Raw genomic sequence first — 22,887 nt, 5'->3', positions numbered from 1 at the left:
AAAGGAAAGTTGAAATCGAAAGCCGTGAAATCGAATCTGGATTCGAGGAACCCAGAAACTGGATTGTATTTTACTTTCCTAATATTGGGTAAAACAGAGGAAAGCTATGGCTTCCATGATCAGTGTTTTATTGTTTCTGAGCAAGTGGAACTGAGGAGAAGGTAAAATCTTGGGGAAGCTGTGTTTCTTTTCATCTCTAGGCTTGTGAGCTTTACTTGCTGCATTAGGCTGTTGTCTACCTCTCATCTCTATCAACAAACAGTGAATTCCCCATAGGGCAAAATGTGACACATGTTTTCAAGAATTTTCCCATGATGTCTTGTGAAGGCCTTACTAGAATAGTAGCTCAATAAATCTTAATTGGCAAATTAACGAAGAGACAGTTTCCTTTTATATTTTAATATATTTAAATATATATTGTGAAATGGGGCATTAGTATATAGGCCAGGCAAACCCAGAACGTGAGATTCTCTTGTCTCAGCCTCCCAAGTGCTTGAACTATAGGATGTATGCCATACTGAGCAACCATTTCCTCTCTCAGTAATTATTTTTCTAACTAAGTCTTAGATTCGAGGAACCCAGAAACTGGATTGTATTTTACTTTCCTAATATTGGGTAAAACAGAGGAAAGCTATGGCTTCCATGATCGGTGTTTTATCTAAAAAGAATTGGTTGGTCTAATTACAGATATAGATAAAGAAATATAATATATGCGTCTTAGGAGAGGGGCCAAAATTCAGTGAGCTTTTTCCTGATTATAAATTCCTTCAATCAGGCTGGACTGTAGATCACTTTTTCCAGGTCACCCTAACCACTAGTTTTCTATTCACATTTGCCTTTTTGGAAGCTTGGTGTCCCCAGAGCCAGTGTCGTGTCTATCATGTTCATTGTCTGCAGAGAATGGAGTATAAGCTTAAGAAATGCTCCTGAAAGAAAGGGGGAAATGGAAGATGGGGTAAGGCAAAGAGGACTCTGTATTTTATACTTCACGTTGTAGAACTTACTCATCTGTTACCAAAGGCTCCTCTTCCCCCAACCGCAATTCTGTGTTAGGCACCAAGGATCCAAAATGATGAACGGCCACAATCTTTCCTCTCCAGGGACTGATAGTCTAGTGAGATACAGATCTAAGACAGCACAGCGAGGGAGTGTTGCGTCACAGCCGGAAGCCTGGTGAGAGAGGAAACAAACCAAAGGAAGCATCCAGTTGGCCCCTGAGGGAAGGCAGGTCACAGAACACAGTGCAAACCAGAGGAGACTCAAACTCCCTGACGTTTAGGAGGCTTGAGAACATTTTCATCTTTCTTCATAGTCCTAAAACTGATTACAGACAATTGAACAAAATGTGAAAGACTATAAGGCCTTCTATGTCAGCTTTTGTTTATTCCGAGTCCTTTTGATGTTAATGTGATTTTGTTTTTTTTTTTTTTGTTTTGTTAACGTGATTTTTTGTCTTGGTACAACTAACTTTGCTTTCATTCTGGGAATGCAAGTGGCTGCTCTGAATTTGTCGTGCAGTAGCTTGTTGTGGAGACATGGCTTTATAAGCACAGCCTAAATAAATGCCTCAAACCAAAGACTTGATGTGTGGGCCAGGCCTGCAGCATATATTTTATCAGGAGTAGTAGCTTTGTTAAGCCTTATCCATTAGCAGCACTATTTGTTCTTTCCTGAGTAAATTCTTGTTCCAGTGACAAAGATTAATGATAGAACATCTAGATGGTGGTCTTTGCATTTTATAACAACCTATCACAGCAAAAGTGTCTGTTTTAAATGTTCTGAAGAGGGTAGACAAACTTGAATGAAAAGAAGAACCAGTGGTAAAAACAAAGCTTTTTTTCCCCTTTCTTTTTTTTCTTTCTTTTTTTTTTTTTTTTTTTTTTTAGACAGGGTTTCTCTGTGTAGCCCTGGCTGTCCTAGAACTTGCTTTGTAGGCCAGGCTGGCCTCGAATTCACAGAGATCTGCCTGCTTCTGCCTTCCTGAGTGCTGGGATTAAAGGTGTGTGCCCGCACAGCCTGATGGGTTAACTCTTATCTCTAGGGCCTGTGGATGTAACTTAATTGTTACAGTGCTTACCTAGTGTTCAGGAAAATGTGGAATGTATCCCACAGGTTTTTACATATAGGAAAGGAAGCTGGCGATATGCTGGTGGCCCTTTTAATGTCTGAGGGGACAGAAATAGAGGTCCTCTTTTGACTTTGGTTTCTTGATTTCTTTCTTTAATCAGGTACTGACCCCAGCACAAATTAAATCCATATGTCAGGCGATTCTGGACTCTGGGAAGCAGTATGCGCTGAAGAAGAGAAAACCGTTCCCCTTGATGTATTCCTACTATGGAACCGAATACTTGGGTGAGTGACACACACACAGGCTGGAGAGCCGCTAATAGTAACCCTGAGTAAAGAAGGAGTGCTTTCAGTTTTGCTATAGGCCATTATTATTAATGAACCAGAAATACTTTAGGACATTTGATAACCAAAGTTGAGCCAAGCACAGTGGCACACGCCTTTAATCCCAACACCCAGGAGGCAGAAGCAGGAGGATAGCTGTGAGTTCAAGGCCAGCCTGGTCTACAGAGTGAGTCCAGGATAGCAAAACAAAACAAAACAACAACAAAAAAACAAAAACAAAAAACAAAACAACAACAACCAAAAAAAAAAAAAAAAAGCCAAAACCAAAATGAAAAAAAAGAAAAGAAAAAGAAAACCAAAGTTGAGATATAATTTAATATAATTTCATAGTCTGAATGATAAAAATACGTAAGTATTTTAGCATTTATATTCACTGAAGAATAAAGCTTTTATTATATCACCTGTTTATTTAGTTGAGGTAGAAGTCTCAATACATCGCGTAGGCTGTCAGATATCCTGTTTCAGCTTCCTGACATGGCTTAACTTTGTTGAGATACAGCGAAGAGTTGTCACGCTGGTTCTAAGTAGTGGTTTTGCATAGGGGAATAAGATTAGTCCTCTAAGTTTTTAGTGATAGCAGATGCATAACAGGCAACTGAACTGATTTTGACTCTTAATTTGAGCTCTGACTCCTGTAAAGAAAACATGAGTTCCTCCCAGTTTGAGTCCTTACAGCCCCGAGCAAGATTGGTAAGGCCCTTTGGAAGCGACCCTTAAACCATGTCTCTTTCTGTCTACTGTACTTTTTTTTTCTCCACACACAAAACAGCCTCTTACCTTTAAACTATTATTTATGTTCCTTTTGCCTAGACTGTTTCACGGCCCACAAACCCTTCATCTCCTTGGAATACCCAGACTTCACAACTCTGTGCGAAACCTTATGGGATATACTAAGACACTTTCTGTGGCTTAGGGAGGAGGCTGTTGAAGTCTATCTTGAGAATCGTTGACATGTTTCAGGTATTTTCCCCTGTAGCAAGCCGGGTGACATCATGCCCACACTGTCAATGGAGTCCTCCCTGCACCATACTGTAATGTGTGACTCACTTGTTCAACTGCCCTGTCAGGTTTTGCGCACATTCAGGATGGGGTTTCATTCATTTAGCTTTTGTGATCCTTGGACCTTTGCCACAGAGCGTGCATTTAATGAGGGGACCCAAATGAGTGGAGGGATGGCTAATTAGCAACGTCTATGAGAGTTTTCTCAAAGAAGTTCTACACTCTTTTCTAAGTCTTTGTAAGCCCAGACCCTGAAACAGGATTTGAATACAAAAATGTATTTGAAATATGATCCTAGAAAGCATTGAGAGGAGGGTGGAGAAGTGAGACAGGGAAGAGGAAGAGTTTAGTTTACTGTGAGATAACAAGCAGTTCTGGATAGCAGAGGCTCTATGTTAGACTTTTGAGTCGCTTTTACAAATTGCCTAATGTAACAACTCAAGGGAGGAAAGACTTTTTTTTTTTTTTGGCTTGGGGTTTCAGAAGGTTCATTCTGTTGTCAGCTGGCCATGTCACTTCCAGTCTCATAATAGAGAAGAACATCGTGGTAGCAGAAGCATATGGCAGAGGTTACTCCTCTCATGGTAGATAAGTTATCAGGGGACTGGAAGAGTCTGAAGACTCTCAAAGATATACACCAAATAACCTATTTCCTTCAGATAGGACGCACATTCTACAGTTTCTGCAATCTCCCAAAAGAGCACCACTCATTGGAGAACAAGAATTCACTGTATAATCTGATGAAAAACATTTCACATTCAAACTGGAACAGGCTTAGTCCCACTGAGGACTCTTAGCAGCCATATGGGACATGTCTCAGAATTGTCTTACCCAATGGCTGAGGAAATTCAGCCATTTATCTATGTGCTCTCTGGTTCAGTGGCGGCTGCTGCTGCTCCAGGCCTGGTAACTCTGCCTTGTCACAGTGTATTGAGCATATTCTTGTGGCCAGAGACAAAAATAACAGATATTTAAGGCAGGAAGTATGGAGTGCAAAGTGTGTCAAAATACCAGCAGTGTCTTTTAAAGTTCTTTCATTAAAGCTTTCATTTATTTATGATTTTTTTCAAGACAGGATTTCTCTGTGTAACAGCCCTGGCTATCCTAGACTCGCTTTGTAGACAGGCTGGCCTTGAACTCACAGAGATCCACCTGCCTCTGCCTCCTGAATGCTGGGATTACAGGCATGGGCATACATCATGCTTGGCTAAGAGTTGTTTTTTTGTTTGTTTTGTTTTTAAGAGAATCACTGGCGATTTGGGCCATTGATATACATGTCACAAGCCAACTTTCTTGTAAATGTGTAAATATTTTCCTGAAAACCCATGATTCTTTCTAAGAATTGTTATCAATATATAATGTATAATATGTTTTAATATAAAACTAAATAGTATACATCATATATAGTCTAAGTTGTATATGTCATGTATTATATAAATATTTATATGATGTTGTTTATTTGTATAAATAATGAAGAGCTAGTAGAGGACTTGGCCTAAAGGATTATAAGGATGAAAATCCAGACGAGTTCCAGGCTAAGTCCAAGTCTACAGAAAGAAGACAAATGTCTACGCTGGAGAATTATTTCTTAGTGTTTTTGTTCCATTCAGGCCTTTGATGAGTAGATGAGGATTGTCTACAATTGACAAAAGCAATCTTCTTTAATCAGTCCACAGGTTCTATGTTTATTGTTTCCACAAGCAGTCAACAAGACATACCTAGAAATAATGTCTAACAAAATCGCCGGGCACCATCTTGTCCACATAGAGTCACTCATCATTCTCCTGATACACATCTATTATAGAGTACGTCACCGCTTCTGTTCTAATATTTGTTTTCAAACATGGCTCATTTTCTGAAATGGAGAGGTCTTCCAGAGTATGAGCAAACTCATATCCATCTCTGTATTTCCATGGTAAGATAATGGCCAAAGCACAAGTGTTAATTGTGAAGAATTAAAGGAATTGGCGCCAAGAGAAATGTTGCCAAAGAAAAGACTTTCTCTGTTTTGTTCACTCATCTGTCCGTAGGACCTATAGCATCTGGTGCATAGTGGATGCTTAATGCTTATATTTTGAATGGATTAATGGATTATTAGGGTATCCAGACCAAATTGTTTTTCAAGTGCTTTGGGAACATTTTCATAAAATCAAATATTCTATGAGGAGCTTAAGAGTTTTATTTAGGGTTTGCTAACCATATGGTTTCAGACATAAATACAAGTCTGCTGTATGACACGAAGGAAGCAGAGAACAGTGTGTGAATGGATGACTATAGCTATGTTACAATAAAACTTGATTCACAAAAGTAGCCAGTTTTGGGCTGCAAGCTGTATTTTTTTATTTAGTTTTTTTGGGGGGGGTTGTTTTGTTTTTTATCAACTCAGTTGTTATAGTATTATATGTGTTTTTGAGTACTTTTTTGAGACAGGGTTTCTCTGTGTAACCTCAGCTATCCTGGTCTGTCTTTGTAGACCAGGCTGGCCTCAAACTCATAGAGATCCACCTGCCTCTGCCTCCCGAGTGCTGGGATTAAAGGCATGCACCATCACGCCTGGCTTTCAAATAATATTTTAATGTAAAAAAAAAAAAGCTCATGGTTTTCTTTTCATTAAATTATACTGTTTCTCCTCTTTTGGTGGATAAATTATGCTGTTTGTCCATACAGGGGCAGCTCATGGCCTGTCATCCATTCTCCAGATGCTTCTTTCTTACCATGAGCACCTCAAGCCTTCGGATCGGGAGCTGGTGTGGCAGAGTGTGGACTTCCTCATGGAGCAGGAACAGAATTGCAACTGGCCACCTGAGCTTGGAGAGACCATCGAGAGAGAGAACGAACTGGTCCACTGGTGCCATGGCGCTCCAGGTCTCGCACACACTGTTGTCTGAAAACAGGGTCTTTCATTGAGTTTACCCAAAGGGAGGTTCATTTTCTGAGATTTGAGGGTGTTCCTCATCCTAAGTCCTAGCAATCGAGTTGAGAGATTTGAAAACTAAAAATATCTCGATCTTTAAAGGATTCCATGGGCTTAAAAATGCCTAACTTTATCCATAATGTTAAACAAGTATTTCCACAAAATATAATGTGAATCACAAATGTAGCCCAAACTTGTAGGGTCTCTGAGTGGTAGAGCGAGTGATTACTGTGTTCAGAATGCTGGTCTGCATGAATGAAAAAAAAAAAAAAAAAAAAAAAAAGAGTCAGGAGCCCCAGAATCAAAAGCCAAGGGAAATAGGTTGATTTCATTTTGATGATATATAATCCAAATATCATTATTTCAGTAGGCTACTCATTTCAATATAGAGGTAGCTGGGCTAGGGACACAGCACTGTTGGTAGAGCACTTGATTGGGGCAAAGAAGAACATGGGCTCAATCCAGAACATTAAAAAAAAAAAAAACCGATAGGATACATTCTTTACAATGTTGCAATGTTTAAAATTCAGTGTCGCTATTACACTTATGTAACATGCTAATCAAATGCTACCTTTCAACGTTTTTTTTTTTTTTTTTTTTTTTTTTAGCTAGAGAAGGTATACATCTGCAGCCTGGTGATTTATATGGTGGCCCCTGGCCTGGTAACATGACTGCTGGTTGTAAATTTCTAATCTCAGGCCCATCACAACCCAGGGAATCATAATGTATAACTCAATCAGTATCCTTATGAAATTTGTAATCTTTAAGTTTGAGATGCGCAGCTTTGAAACTCTTGTTCGACTGGGTATTTCTAGGAATAGCTAATGAAATTTCTAAGGAAATGAAAATCTATCCCCAGTGAATTCAGAAATTGAGCCTTCAAACGTGGCTAGACCTTCCTTACCTACCTCTTCCGAGCTCACCTTTTTCAAGTCTCATTACAGCATTAACTAGTCCTTTGGAGAAGGAATAATTTAAGAGAAGCTAAAACAAATAAATTCAGTGAATTGACAAAGGGATTGAAATATCAAATAACAATTATTAAATTTGTTCCTTGACAATTTCATGCACATATAATGGTTTATAACTACTTTCGCCTTCTAAGATTTTTGATTATGAATTAATTCAGGTTGCAAGACTGCTTCAAACAAAAGAGCATGACATTAGATTACATTTGATTTATCTTCGTCTTCTTACCTGATTTTTATTGCTTCCCTTCCCCCTTTAATTAATGTTCCTTTCAAACTGGAGTTCTGCTTTCTCCTTGATACAGTTTGAGGTGATGACTAATATAAGTCACTGCCTATTGCCATATTTTCTCTGCTTGCCACATTTAACTATGGAAGGAATGGCAAGCTGTGTATTTATAAAAGGACCAGGACATAGTACATTATGTTCAGGTTAACTGCTGCCTGGTATAATTTGTGCCCATTACTTCTTGGTTTGACCTTTTTCGGGGGGAAACATAGCAGTTATTTACCACTCTGGAAATTATGTTTCTTGTTATGCTCACTTCTTCCATTTCCTGTTCTCCGTAATCATTGTCAGTGATGGTCTCTGGATAGTCTCCAAGCATGCCAGGATCCTTGAATTTTGGAGATGTCCCAAATATAGAATATATTTAGTTTAGAATATAGAATAGTTTAAAAAGACTCACTGTGCTGGTAAAAACCCTTAATAGAGTGGGAAGATAATTTACTAAGATGAGTGAATGAGCCTGCTCTTGATGTAGGTGTTTAAATGGCTGCTTTTCTGCCCTTTATGTGTGCCAAATGTCATCTGTTTCAGCAGATCATGTGCCATGACATTGCAGCATAGGATTCATGACACTGGAGACTTTGCTTATCATCCTTTAGCATTCATGCTAAGTGTTTTGAGAAGAGTGGCATAAATATATTGCTTCAAAACAAAAATCATTAAATCCATGTAATCACTGAAGTATCAAAAAAAAACCCTGATTCACTAATAGGATGAGGCCCATTATTTCTGTTAGCCTCAACCCTCACTGAGGAGCGATTATAAAACTGGTTAATGCAGGTCAAAGACAGTCAAGATCTTGCTAGAGTAAAAGAAAAAAAACCTCCAAATCTAACAGGAAATGGTCTAGAAAAATCATTTCATTTGTTTGAGAAAAAAATATCTTGAGAATAGATGTATGAGCAGCACAGATGGTTTGGGATGACAGTCCAGTCCTGTGCTTAAAACCCTGCCAGAGAGAAGCTACAACATGGAACTTAACATTAATGCTCTTTTATCTGAGCCACTGTTTCCAGCTGACTTTCTTTCAGCCCACCCCGACCAGTGACTGCCCAAGTTATTATGTATGAAATGTATAACTAGTTCTTGACTATTGGTTAGCAAATCTGGGGTCTAACTGTAGTTCTATCACTAACCAGCTAAGTGCCCTTGAGAAAAGTCACTTTTTAAAAAACCTGAAATGAACATGTTGAAGTGGAGTAGTGAATCTCGGTATTTTTGTCACCATTGACACAGTTTTACACCCGGACCATTGCCATTCCTAAGGGCTATATCTCAGATGCTTTTAGAAACACCCACATTTATAAATACCTACAGTAACATATAGCTTTTTTCCCCCCTCACTAAACGTAATAAAGTATTGCAGGAAGACTCATGTGATCCCTTCATAACCTTGAGCACTCTGAAATACAGGATAGAAGTCATTTGCAAAATCATTAGAAACAAACGCTGTGGCTAAAATAACCTCCTCCACGGCATCAGGTTACATCAGCACTTTGGTAACACTGACAGTGCACTTCCTTTACTCTGTGTGAAACACAGGTGTGAGCAGTTTTAAAAATTCATTCCCCAAAGGCTCTTGGATAGGTGACTTTGAACAAAGAACAAAGCTTCTGAAGCACAGGTTGGTAACCACATTTTGTAAATGGCTTGGCAAAATTACACATCCTACCATGAACCTGGGTGATGCTGCTGCTCCCGTGTATTGAGACAGTGTCTTCTACCTGGCACAAGTCTCTGGAGATCCCACATTTCAAAGATTTAGTCTCCCAAATCATCTGCATTAAATTGTAATTTAATTTCCTAGCTGTGTTTGACAAAGTCATACCCTGTCACTGCCTTGTGTTTCATATTGTCAAATGCTAATTAGTGATGGGGGGGGGGGAACAAGTTGTGAAAGTTCCTATCACTGTCAAAGAAACCTGACACCCTTTTCCTTAAGAGAGTCGGGAAGCTTTAGGATGGTTTCAATTAGGCCATAGTGGGAGCTAAGAAATTGAGAACATTTTCAAGGTCGCTACACATATATCATTCTGTGATCCCAGGCTTCGAGAAGAGTACTTGGTACTCTGGCTAGAGCCATAGAGTCTACAGCTTGTGGCTTCTGGGGCTAATTGCTTGGTATCACAATTAAACCATCTTGGTCTATCTTCTTTTCTACTCTGCTTTCAGTGCCAGCTTCTGCTAGGTGATAAATGAAGTATCACAGGGCCAGTGGACATCTGTGGCACTATATGGGGGCAAAACACCACACCACAGATGAGGAGAAAAGAAAGGAATAGGATAAAGTCCCTGCTCTTTGGTGTTTTGACTTATAGTAGGGGAGGCAAACAGGGAAACAGATCATTTTCCTTTGGTTAGGTATATGCGTTGCACTATGTACAGCATGAAATACGAGCCAAGAAAAGAGATTTCTTATGCTGCCTCCAGATTCAGAGAAGGCTTCCTAAAGAAAGCGATTCCTGGGTTAAGTTGTGCCAAGAAAAATAGACAGCATCTTCCAAGAATAACGCGGGCACTGAGAAGTGTAGAAGCACCGCAGTTAATCTGGTTTTGCAGAAGTGAAAAGCTTCAATCAGAAAACGCAGAAGAGGCCAGCAAGCAGGGCAGGATGTTGATCACAAAGGGCTTTCTGTATCATTCGAAGACACCTGTACAGTAGGGAGCCCTTTAGCTTTGCCTTGGCAGAAGCACTTCTCACCCGGCACACTTTCTGAGTGTCTGGAAACAGAGCACATTCTTGGGGGAACCCAGTAGGCTGCAGGGTTGTAGGACAGACAAAGAAAAGCCAGAGAGGCGTGACTTTCATGGAGACTAGCTTTCCTTTGATTCTGGTGGATGCTGATGGGCACAAAATATACCCCCCAAAAACCTGATTCTGTCTTGATAGTCAACTTTGGAGGCCTGAGTACATGCTACTACTATCTGTTTGCCTGTGAGGAAGTCACCAAAGATGGGAATCCAGGAGGTTTGTTAGCAGCCAGCTAACAAGAACTCAGATATCATGTACTTGCTGGTAAGATAAATGGGGGCTGAGCCAGGTACCTCACTGGTTTCCTGCTCATCCTCCAGTACTCAGATGATAATAGTCTAATAGGCCTTACCTTCCAGCAGTTATAGGGCAAGGACCCTCCTGTGTGGTCCCATAGCTGTATTTGTATACACACAGCCTAGTTTGTATCTCCAAAAGCCATTAAAGACAGTGGCCTTTTGAAATCGGCATTTGCCATGTAGTTCATGCTCAACTGGTATCTAAACAGCCACCACATCCTATGAAGTTGCTCTTTGACAAGTTTCATTCCCATCTTTCTGCTAGCAAAACAAGCTCTGAGCTATCCTGCCTTTCTTTAGGTCTTTTCTTGCAATACAGTGTAAAGACAAAGACATTGTTGTGCAAAAATCAAAATCAACCAATTTATAATACAGCGACTTCTAGTAGTTTCCTATTACCCACAGTATGCAGTCTAAAAGGCCTAACAGAAACTATCACACCATCCATCATCTGAACTCATTCCTACTTTTCTACCCTGCTGGCCCCTTGGCTAGGATGCTGCCACACTGATCTTGTGGTGTATAGTCTTCAAATGTCTTGGAACCCCTTTGTCTCTGGGATCTTAGTGCCTGATATGCTTTGCTTGCCTCCTCTTGGGCCTGGAGTTTCCTATGCAGCTTACAAAGCAGAAAATCCCTTCTTCCCTTCAAGGCCTCTCCTGACCGTTTCCCTCAGGACAATTTCACTTGGCTCATCTCCCTAGTTTTACTGACACTACCACTCACCGCATGTCCCAGCAGCAACACGGACACACACCTTATTTTCTGTTAGTTACAGTGGCTACCTGAAAAGGGCATATGCCATCGTTAGCATTTCTTTTACATTCCCCAGGGCCAGGACTAGCTATGCAGTTCAGTACAAAAATTTTTTAAAAGCGCTTATTAAAAAAAAAAAAAAAACACTATTAGGAATCTTAAGATAGTAATAGCAGAAACCCAGCATAGAACCCTTTGAGAGGCAAGCTCCTTTTGCCCTGCATTATGGTCACACAGAAAACTCTTTCTCTATTGAGTTGTATATAAATACCTCGTTCAAAGCAATGAAAGGCAGAGCAAATCTTAGTGAGTGAGCTCCTCAAGATATCTACTCCATTCAAGGCCATGGCTTCCCACTTTTTATATGTAGTTTTGGAGGGTGCTGGGCACGAACTCCAGTGCCCCACCCTTACTAGATCAGTATTCTACCACTAAACAGGTTCTTAAAAAGCCCTTGGTCATTCTGTATTGGAGAAAAGTAGGCTATCCAGGAGGCAGACTCATTCTGGATGACTAGTATCATCCCTTATGAACATCCAGACCTTGCAACTTGGAGAAAAGAATTTCAATTAAGAGTTGGCATGTGTCTGGTCTCTTCTCTTGCTTCTGGCTTGTGCATTGCCTTTGTTGACAAGTTTCGAAGGAATGTGTCTTTCCATGGAATGCCGGGCATGGGAAGGACTCACTTCAAAGTTGAAGTCGAAGCCTTACGGAGGTTGTTTTATTTTTGCGCTATTATTCTTGGAAAGACTTCTAGTTTTGCTCTTAAGGAAAAGGGTATTGTAATAGAAATGTAAACATTCCAAATTCTGACCGTCTATGGGGTTAATTAGTAAGCTGGGTAAACTGCCCTTTAAAACAGCCCCATGTGCATAATGTTTCCCAGTATGTAGGTATCATTTAATATTAAGTCATTTGTAAAGAAAATAGTAGATCATATTCGTTGAGATACTTCAGTCAAAAGGTTTCTCTTTCTCCAGCAGCCAGCTCCATGACAGAATTAAAACAGCTTAAACTAATCACACTGGGGAAAAAACCACACTCTCCTGTAGAACATTCTATAGTCTTGCTACTGAAAGCATAGTGCCTAAAAGTCAGCTTGCTGGAAATATAGGGGTGTCAAAACAAAAGAAAACAAAAAGGAAATGCGGTGTCTCAGGCTACATCTCAGACACGCTGTCTTAGAATGCTTGGAGATTAGTGAGGCATCCACCTCTGAGAAGCTGTGCGTTATTAAAAACCTCGAAAGTCACCTCTCCCTGTCTTTTGATGTTTTTACAGGAATTGCTTATCTGTTTGCCAAAGCTTATCTCGTTTCCAAGAAACCACAGTACTTGGACACGTGTATCCGATGTGGGGAGCTAACATGGCAGAAAGGCCTGCTGAAGAAGGGGCCAGGGATTTGCCACGGGGTAGCTGGCAGTGCCTACGTCTTCCTTCTGCTCTACCGTCTTACAGGAAACTCGAAATACATCTACCGGGCCCAAAGGTCAGCTGTTTCCATGTGCATATTCTTAGAAATCCTTTTATTTTCCTTATTTGAGGCAAGATCTCACATATCCTAGGCTGGCCCTCAAATTCACTATATAGTGAACAATGACCTTGAATTTCTGCTCTTTCCCATTTGCATCTTCCAAGTTCGGGAATCACAGGTGTCCCCACCACACCAGTTTGTCTGCTAGGCTAGTACTCTACCTACTGAGCTACACTCTGAGTCCTAGTGTTTGAAATCATTTTGTCCTTCCTTCTTTCCTTTATTTATTTATTTAGTTAGTTAGTTCATTTGTTTGTTCATTCATTTGGTGTTTTGTTTTGGCTTGGTTTGGCTTTTCTGAGACAGGGTCTCTCTGTGTAGCCTTGGCTGTCCTGGATTTGCTTTGTAGTCCAGGCTGGCCTTGAACTCATGGAGATCCATCTCCCTCTGCCTCCAAAGTGGTGGGCGGGATTAAAGGCGTGAGCCACAGCACCCGGATGAAACTTGAAACCTTAATCTAATTAATTTTCTAAGTCGGTAATATAGCCACCTGGTTTCAAGTGTGTAAAACAGGAACACAGGAACCAGGCCCTCCAGCCATTTAGGTGACTTTCCTGGAGGCACTGTCTTGTTTGTTTTCCCAAGAATATTGTCTGTAAAATCAAGCATATGGGACTATATATCAAACTCTGTCCTTTTTATACAGGTACTAGTGCCTTTTTATTTTGCTAATATACTAGATAATAGGCATCAAGGGCCTCTTCTATCATTTTTGTTAAACATTCTTATTTTAGGCCAGGCGTGGTGGCGCACTCAGGAGGCAGAGGCAGGCGGATCACTGTGAGTTTGAGGCCAGCCTGGTCTACAGAGTGAGTCCAGGACAGCCAGGGCTGCTACACAGAGAAACCCTGTCTCACAAAACCAAAAGAAAAAATATTTTTACTCTAAATTGTTTCCAGTATTTTCATTATAAACAGTGCTACCTTTTAATACACATATGGTTGGATTATCATTTCCTGCCTGCTGTCTAGGAAGGAATGTAGGCTACAAAGGAGGCACAGTCATCTTGGATTACTAATCTCGTTCACTGTGAGCCTCCAGACCTTGCCATTTGGGCGAAATAACTTCTATCAATAGTTGTCACTTCTCCTGTTTCTGCCCTTGCTTCTGTAATGGATACTGCCTTTGTTAACAAGTACATTTCTAGAAGTAGAAATTTTCAGTTAAGAATATATATGTGGACTTTATTCTCTGAAACCCTGATACAGATGGAAAATCAGATGTAGAACAGACAGAATTGTTTGGAAAAGAAATAACTCCATACTGATTCACTTTATTCATTGTGCCAGAAAAACGCTGGATGGACTGACTGTAAGTGGACTGGTAAAACCCGAGCAGCATGAAATCAGTATCCCCTTTGAGGGCTCTTAGAAGCTGTCTATGTAAAGTTGTCACAAGAGGTCTGGATTTTCCTGTGTGGCACTTATGGCTTCTCAGCTAGGAGGCTTTTCATTGACCCACCCCATCATCCATATGATTTGATTCCTTTGTATCCATGTTGTCACTTGGTAGAGGACAAAGAATAGTCCCTCGTGGTTGTGATACTTTCTGTGAAAGGGATATGCCCAGAATCATATTGGCTATGTGACCATAACCAGTCATGTAACTTACTCATTTGTACCATATGGCAAATAATGGCCACTTCTCAATGGTATTGGCTGGTTTGAATAAGTTAACACATGTAAATACTTGTGTTATTTTATTTGTTTGTTTATTTGTTTTTTGAGACAGTTTCTTTCTGTTATCTTGGCTGTCCTGAACATGCTTTGTTGAGCCTGTTGGCCTGGAACTCACAGCAATTCACCTGCCTCTGCCTCCCAAGTGTTGGAATTAAAGGTGTGAGCCACCGCACCCAGCTATTTATTAATTTTTTTTTTTTTTGAGACAGAGTTTCTTTGTGTAGCCTTGAATATCCTGGACTTGATTTGTAGACAGGCTGGCCTCAAACTCACAGAGATCCTCTTGCCTCTGCCTCCCTGAGTGCTGGGACTAAAGGCGTGTGCCACTATGCCTGGTTTAACTTAAAATTTTAAATGAATAATTTTAGTTTGCATAGACTTATTTCATTGTTTTAAGCAGCTAAATGATTATTCAATGAAGTTGTACCATAATTAATTCAACTTGAAATAATAGAAACTTGACATGTGTTTAATATTTACTAATAAAGGCAAAATTGCCTCAAATATACCATATACATTCACTATAATGAAGATATACTGTGTGTGTGTGTGTGTGTGTGTGTGTGTGTGTGTGTGTGTGTGTGATAGTGGTAGAAGCATTTATGTAGGAAATATTTGAAAATTCTATATACCCTTTTTTATCTCCAAGTAATGGGAGTAGAGTCTCATCCAAACATGCTAATGCAGGCAAGCTGTCTATCACTGAGGACTCTATCCCTGGCCTAAAATTTTAGAATTGAAATCTTCAAGTTTATAAGTGTTTTTTAGCCTAAAATAAGCCTACCTTTATCCTTTCCCTTCTTTCCTTCCCCCTTTTTCTTAGCATGCTGATTATATTAATGATTGTAACTCTTGCACAAAATTTGCTGTAAATATTTTCCTTTATTGCTCTTTCTTTTTTACTTTAATTTTTTATTGTACTTCGTGTGGATGTTTGGCCTGTATATATGTCTGTGTACCGTGTGTGATCCCTATGTCCTTGGAGGCCAGAGAAACAAACCAGATTTCCTAGTACTAGAGTGAGAGACAGTGAGTGAGAGTTGCCACGTGGGTGCTGGGAATCCAACACTAGCTCTCTGAGAGAACAGCGAATGCTGTTAACTGCAGAGCCATCTCTCCTGCCCCTTTCTTTACCATTTCTCCCCATTTGTTCTTAAATGTTTGTCATATGAAAGCACTAAGTATTGTTCTTGTGAAAGTCATCAATTTTCCTGTGAGGATTTCTGTACTTTGTATTACTTATAAAATTATCTTTACTGTTATAACAAAAGGTAATTAATACTGACACTTGTTCTTTCATGATTTTATTTTAAAATGCAAAGATTTTATTTATCTTGGTATGCTTTTTCTTTCTTTCTTTCTTTCTTTCTTTCTTTCTTTCTTTCTTTCTTTCTTTTTTTTGGTTTTTCGAGACAGGGTTTCTCCGTGTAGCCTTGGCTGTCCTGGACTTGCTTTGTAGACCAGGCTGGCTTCAAACTCACAGCGATCTGCCTGCTTCTCCCAAGTGCTGGGATTAAAGGCATGCCCCAGCACGCCTGGCTTAGATATGATTTTTTCATTGGTGCTAGATTGTTTTCTACTTTTGGTTGATGAAAAACTCTTAGCATAGCACTGTGATTTGACAGTTCATATTTATCCCAAATTGAAGTTTTATGCATGAACCGCTTTGTTTGGGGGACTTTCTTACATGCCATTTTGCTACTTTTATATTTTATTGCTTACTTCTAATTTTTCCTTACTACTGTTCTTGATTTTATTTTTCAATTTTAGGACCAATTTGTCAGCTTTAAAAGCAGTTCTATTGGGAAGAATTTCACCAAATTACAGGGTATTTCCATGAGAATTATTAATGTCTTTAAAATAGCAAGGTTTCCCATTCAAGATTATGGTATACATTTCCATTTATTTAAGTTGTTAAAATGTCACTTGGTCATTTTTTTTTCTCAGACAGGGTTTCTCTGTGTAGGCCTGGCTGTCCTGGACTCACTTTGCAGACCAGGCTGGCCTCAAATTCACAGCGATCTGCCTGACTCTGCCTCTAGAGTGCTGGGATTAAAGGCATGTGCCACCATGCCCTGCTTTGGATTGATTCTTAATAGGCATTTTTTTCATTTTTTCTTTCATTTTCTTTTTCTTTCTTTCTTTCTTTTTTTCTTTTCGAGAGAGGGTTTCTCTGGCCTGGAGCTCTCAGAGATCTGTCTGCCTTTGCCTCCCTGAGTGTTGTAATTAAAGGTGTGCACCACCACACCCGTCTAAAATGCCTTATTTTGTGTTGTTTAAAAGTGTAAAATCTTATTTAAGTGCTTACATAATCAAGGAAACAATTGATAAAAAAATAAGTAAGAATGAAATGAATTTTTTCCTCTTTAGTTAAGATGCCTGCAACAAGTCCAAGGCCCTGGAAAAGATTAAATAAGCAATTCCTTATTCTAGGACCCCTGGGTGGCAGCAGTGATATAAATTTATGACAGTTGCACGTCTCAGATCTCACCAACATCAGAAGTGGTGATTATTTTTGTTGTTGATGAAAAATGAATAAAATCTGTTAAAAACAATGACATAGGTGAGAGCACTTGAAAGGCTGTCAACTACTCTACAGTTAATCTAAATAAGAAATAAAAGTCAAAGATTTTTCGAGGTCAGTGGCTTGTTTTAAAGGTGGATTGTCTTAACAGCAGTGCTTCATAGTTGAATTGGCTATTTGATGTCATCATTATGAAACGTTGCTGGCATCTTTCCATTCATCTGAGTCCTTCGCTGCCCACAGCTGACTGTGTAAAATTCTGTACATTTAGGTCCAGCCTCTGCTGTCACATATACATGAAACCTAGTTCAGAAATAATATGTCTCCAGAAACATAATCTATTTAGATTTTTTAAAGGGCCAGTGATCTATCAGTTTGCTTCACTTCAAGACAAATACAAGTAGGATAATTATGCTGACTTTTCTACTTTTAATTATTGGACAATGGAAGGAGCACAATTTCAGAAAATGCCAATGTACTTTGATTTGCAACTTCTAAAAATAGTTGGATTTGTGTGCCAACAAAACCTATTGCAAAACATAAACACTTATGTAACTGGTCTCTTTCTCCCCAGAGAACGGAGTTTTCTTGAATTAATTACACAGTTCTGAAAAGAAAATGACACTGAAACGTTAACTTCACAAAAGACCAGCATTCTGTGGCTGGTCATAAGGACACATTCATATTGAAACGGTTCCTGTTTTTTTTTTTTTTTCTTTTTTTCCTTTTTAGGTTTGCTCAGTTCTTATTCACTGAAGAATTCAAAGCCGGCTCACGGGTTCTTGAAAGCATATACAGCTTGTATGAAGGCTTCTCTGGGACTGTTTGCTTTCTCATTGATTTGCTACAGCCCAATCAGGCTGAATTCCCTCTCTTCAGCGTCTTTGTTTAAAAGGCTCCATCTCCTGTTGCAGCTGGCTGAAGGCCTCTGAGATTTCCTGAGCCTCCTCTAGGCAGTTTTCCACGTACATCCACATCCAACGGTATCGCAACCATGAGCCTTCTTCACATTGCTGCCAGAAGCATGAGATCAGTCTGCTGAGGACGGCGTGATACCAGACTGGAGAGAGAGAGCCTGCCAAGCAAAGATGCCACACCTCATCTAAAAACCACAGACTTAACGTTTCAGGGGAGAGATGTAAAACCCCCGAGAGAAAAGGGGAAAAAAATAACAAGACAAAAGTGACCTGGAGATGGTGGGGATAAAATGCCAATGCTTTCAAATTGAGGAGCAAATTTGACCATCTGTGTATTCCCTCTAACCCTAAATTCAGAAGTAAAGGCCACCAGGATATAAAGTAATTTTGTCTTGTTAAAAACTGTTAGCAGGGAGCAAGTGTCAGGGTGAAGGACATGAACAGAAACAGTTGGTCGTCCTAGGCCTTTACTTACTGAAATTCATGATGTTTTTGAGTGGAGATATTTGCATATCTGTGCATTTTTAAAAAAATCACTGTCCTGGGCACTTTAAAAAAATTATATCATAACTTATTTTGAACACTGAAATTTGAAGCTGCCGTGGGCCTTAGAATATCTCTTTTCTTAGTTCCCTTCTCTTTCCTAGAGCTCAGAATAGTAAGATTCAGGGTAGGCAGGTGTGTAGCTTACTAGCTTAGGCTGTAACTTGTTTAGGATGTACAAAGCCCCAGTTCTGTGCCTAGCACCACAAACAAATAAAAAACAAGACAAAAAACAAAACAAATAAACAAAAACACCAAAAAAAAAAAAAAAAAAAAAAAAAACCAACCCGAAGTCAGGACAATTCATACCTAGCAAATAAGTGTCATTGTCATGTGTTTGTCTCAATTTGAAATGTAAGCTGTATAGTGTGGATATTAGAATTTTTTCAAATGCCTTTATCTTTGTAATCTCTCTGAAGTTATTAGACTGTAAAATATGCTCTCGGTAAATATAGCTCATCTCAAAAATCAGGGTAATTCATTTCTGTATTTCATAGGTTACTGTGAGAGACATGAGATGAGAAAAATAGCAGTGGTTGTAGAAAGAATGTTACTCCATTTCCTCCTGTTTGGCTAAGAGTGGCATGAACTCCCTGGCTGGTCTCCTTGCCTTGAAAAACACAGGACATGCTAGATACCGGCTATCACCTCAGTTGATACTAGTTGTCATATCAAGTTTACTTCTGCTATAAATACAAGTTATAAAAATGCTTCAAGTCCATAGTGGATTGTTGAACATCAATAGCAGCCAATACACAGAACATGGGTTTTCCGCAGTCCTGGTATTTAACCACTGAAGTTCAGACATCATATTAAGGAAACAGTTGTGGTATATACGATGCTACTATTTCAGTATCATTAGATATTTGGATGTGTATATGTATGTAGGTGTGTGTGTGTGTGTGTATGCGACATCTATCCCCATATAAGCTGAAACACTATTTGAACTGTAGGTAGACTTTGAAGGAGTTAGGTAATAAGCTACTGCCTGGAAACATTTGTGTGTGTGCTGCCTTGTGTGTGACCCAATGGATTTGTGTGGCTTTGGTTGCATGTTGTATGTATGATCTTATTTTGAAACAGAGGACCCCTTGTATTCATAGGATTCTCAAAGAATCTTACCAAAGAAAAGAACTGTCTTTAATATTTTATGACTCTTTGTATGTTTACAATCATCAACACAATCTCAGACAAAATAAGTCTTGCAAAATATGTACCTTGTTGGCTTATTCGCCCATGTTCACACCCTCAGATTTCAACATATAAAATTGGCTTCAATTGCACATCTGTGAAAATAGTGTTCTGGGTAAAATTTAGATTCCAGAAGGTTTTTTTGTGTGTGTGTGGTTGTTGCTTTTTGTTTTTTGTTTGTTTGTTTTTTGAGAAGGGCAAGCACCTTTTGGAAACTATTAAGGAAGATGCTGTCCACAGAATGGACTCCTTTTGGAAGGACAATGACAGCACTTCGTCATGTCATTTTAAATGAATTTTGCATGGGCCCTCCAGGCTAAAGGTAATAACCAGCCAAAATTCGGGCTTTTCTATTACATGAATACATGCTTTTTATTGTGTCTGAGAAGCCACTCAGTGTGTGTTATGGTGATTTTCCTGAAGACTTAGAGCTAGGGAGGAGCAGAACAAGGCTTCAAAGTTGGGTTTCTCCTTTCAAGTCCGTTTGCTAAATATTCTAGATTAGAAATCTGCAAGCACCACAGTAAACAAATTACCCCTCCCCTCAAAGGTACCTCATATTTAAAATATGCCCACCTTTTCCACCATTCATCATACAGAATACAAACCCAGAGGACTAGGGAACGACACATAGATGTGTTGTATCTGTTATATTTATACATTTATAGGCGCTTTAGAAGAACTGGACCTACCTTTAAGAAAAAGACTTATTTATTGTTTATACAGTATTCTGCCCAAATGTGTGCCTGCACACCAGAAGACGGCACCAGATCTCATTGTAGACGGTTGTGAGCCACCATGTGGTTGCTGGGAATTGAACTCAGGACCTCTGGAAGAACAGACAGTACTGTTAACCTTTTAAACTTGTCATAGAGTTACTGTAACTCTGTGATGATCACTATGAAAAGGTTACTCTTTTTGTATATCATATCCAAACAGTGGTCATGTTTGGGTGTGGTCTTTCTGTAGCACCATCTCTGTAAATTTGAAACAGGAATACACTTTTATTTGGCTGTTAAGCCTATCATTGAAACTTTTTATTTTCCTGAGAGAAAAGTGCTATCGATTTGGGAGGGCCCTCTTCTATCTTATTTTCCCAAGAGAGGGAGGAAAGACACATATTTTTAGTAGGAAAGTAAGTCAAGTCATTTATTTCATTATCAATTTCATGTGTGGCAACATCCTTAATGTTGAAGCTTGCTGCTACCTGTTGAAGGCTACTGTGGCATTTCGAAAAGATTTTTAAAAAGTATTGTAAATTACATGTATGTGTGTAGATATGTGCATGAGAGCGCTGGTGCCTGTGGATGCCAGACGTGTTATATCTCCTTGGAGATGCAGTTATGGACAGTTCTGAGACACTTAATGTGAATTCTGGGAATGGAAATGCAGCTTGGCTCTCCAGCAAGAGGAGGGCCCATGCTCTTAACTGCTGAGCCACCCCCCCAGCTCTTACTGTGACATGTCCACCACTATTCAAGCTTTACTACTGTTTACTCTGTAGGACAAAAGCGATTATGAATGCTGAGTGGAGATGTTTGAGGGCTCATTGAAGGAGTCTTAACAATAAGGAAGGAGACTACTTTATACTTCAATAGCAATACATTTTGTAAAACACTGCAGGTTGTGGCATGAATACAATTACACATTTCCCTCTATACATTAGCTGTATTTATTTTACCCAATCTCATTACATTTTACTTCTTGTCAGCTTATAACCTGATATTTAAATAGAATAGAAGTCTGACTGTATATTTCCCACTGTTTTTTTTTTTTTTTTTTTTTTTTTTTTTTTTTTTTTTTGGCAATTAACGATGTTGTTAAGATAACAGTCTTCTATTCTGACAATTCATTATACAGATAGAACGATTTTTTGGGTCCATAGTGATTCCCATCTCTTCCTCTGGCAACTTACTTCTTTAGCTTTCTTTGAGATTTTTAATCAAAGTGTTATGCAAATTGTTTTGGCTTTGTAGAGAGCAAAGCTCAGTAATTTTGGTGCAAGAAAATGTGGAACTAGGCTAAGAAAGTATACACAGGCTGAAGGCGAAACTCAGTAGTAGGACACTTGTAGCATGCATGCAGCCGTAGGTGCTCATTCTACCATTAGGAACAACAATAACAAAACAAAGAGAGAAAGACAAGAAAATACACAATTGGAAGGAAACAGCAAAGTCCAGAGAACACGTCAGGAATTCCAAAGCCTTGTTCTGCCACTTTCTTGAGGTGACTGTATACAGTAGGTGCCTTGCCTAGTTCACGGGCTTGTCATAGGGGCAATTTGTAATATACAGGCTCTTTATTGCTTACAAAAGCTTCTATATTTTATGTTACTACTATGTGCAGAGAAAGTTATGCTCAGTTAATATTAAAAAGAAACAAGCAAAAGACCACATGTCATGTGTTGATGCAGGGCTTAAGGTCCAGGCCACTAGATGGGTGAACTCCAAGTGTGTACATTTTATATTCTACCACCAATTCTGACTGTGGTGTTTGCACCTCAGAAGTTTCTGAATGTACCCCCAGAGGATTGCCTGGTGTGGCCTAGAAGCCTTATTTTTTTTTAACCCAAATATTTATTTTGCTTACTGAGAATAAAGGACTGTCGTGTCAATAACTCAAGAAAAGGGGCAGCCAGGCCAGATCTATGCAGCAAAAATGAATTGGGAAATAAGGATAATTTCACATTGACTTTGATCCCCACTTTAATGTGGTCCTCAGAGGTGTGTGACCTACAAGAATAGAATTATACTGCTTCTGAGGCCTCCCTTAAATTATTTATTGAGTATGTCTGAAATTAATAACTGGAATGATTAGCCCTGAAGTTTATTAAGGCCATGTGATCTTAGCATTAATTTGGCTAAGAAAGCAGGTGAGAAGGCAGGGTAAGGGTTAGGGGATGCTTCCCAAAGCCCAGCATCTGAAAGGAATTTACATATGTGTGTTTAGTGGGTCTTACCAATGGGTTTTCTTGCTCCCTGGAATCTCTTTAATCCTAAACCACCTTCAATTCAGCATTTTTCATCCTCTATCTCTAAATAGCTCGTTCGGATAATGGATTTTTTTTTTCTATGTCTGTTTAATCACACACATGACCTCTTTTCTCCTGG

At 39.3% G+C, this 22,887-nt stretch overlaps 1 protein-coding gene across 1 annotated transcript in view; it reads left to right on the top strand.

The window, feature by feature from the left end:
- Lancl3 (LanC like family member 3) overlaps window positions 1-18,546 on the top strand; it is a 100,829-nt gene extending 82,283 nt beyond the window's left edge. The window contains exons 2-5 of the mRNA XM_051142164.1: window positions 2,229-2,352; window positions 6,079-6,276; window positions 12,671-12,878; window positions 17,859-18,546. Of these exons, the coding sequence (XP_050998121.1) occupies window positions 2,229-2,352; window positions 6,079-6,276; window positions 12,671-12,878; window positions 17,859-18,018 (690 nt within the window). The 3' untranslated portion in view covers window positions 18,019-18,546. The remainder of the gene's footprint in view (window positions 1-2,228; window positions 2,353-6,078; window positions 6,277-12,670; window positions 12,879-17,858) is intronic.
- The last annotated feature ends 4,341 nt before the right edge of the window (window positions 18,547-22,887 follow it).

Source organism: Acomys russatus, chromosome X (assembly GCF_903995435.1).
Source record: "Acomys russatus chromosome X, mAcoRus1.1, whole genome shotgun sequence".
Lineage (NCBI taxonomy): Eukaryota > Metazoa > Chordata > Mammalia > Rodentia > Muridae > Acomys > Acomys russatus.
Note: the sequence above shows the minus strand (reverse complement) of the source record. Positions and strands in the feature narration are given on the sequence as shown.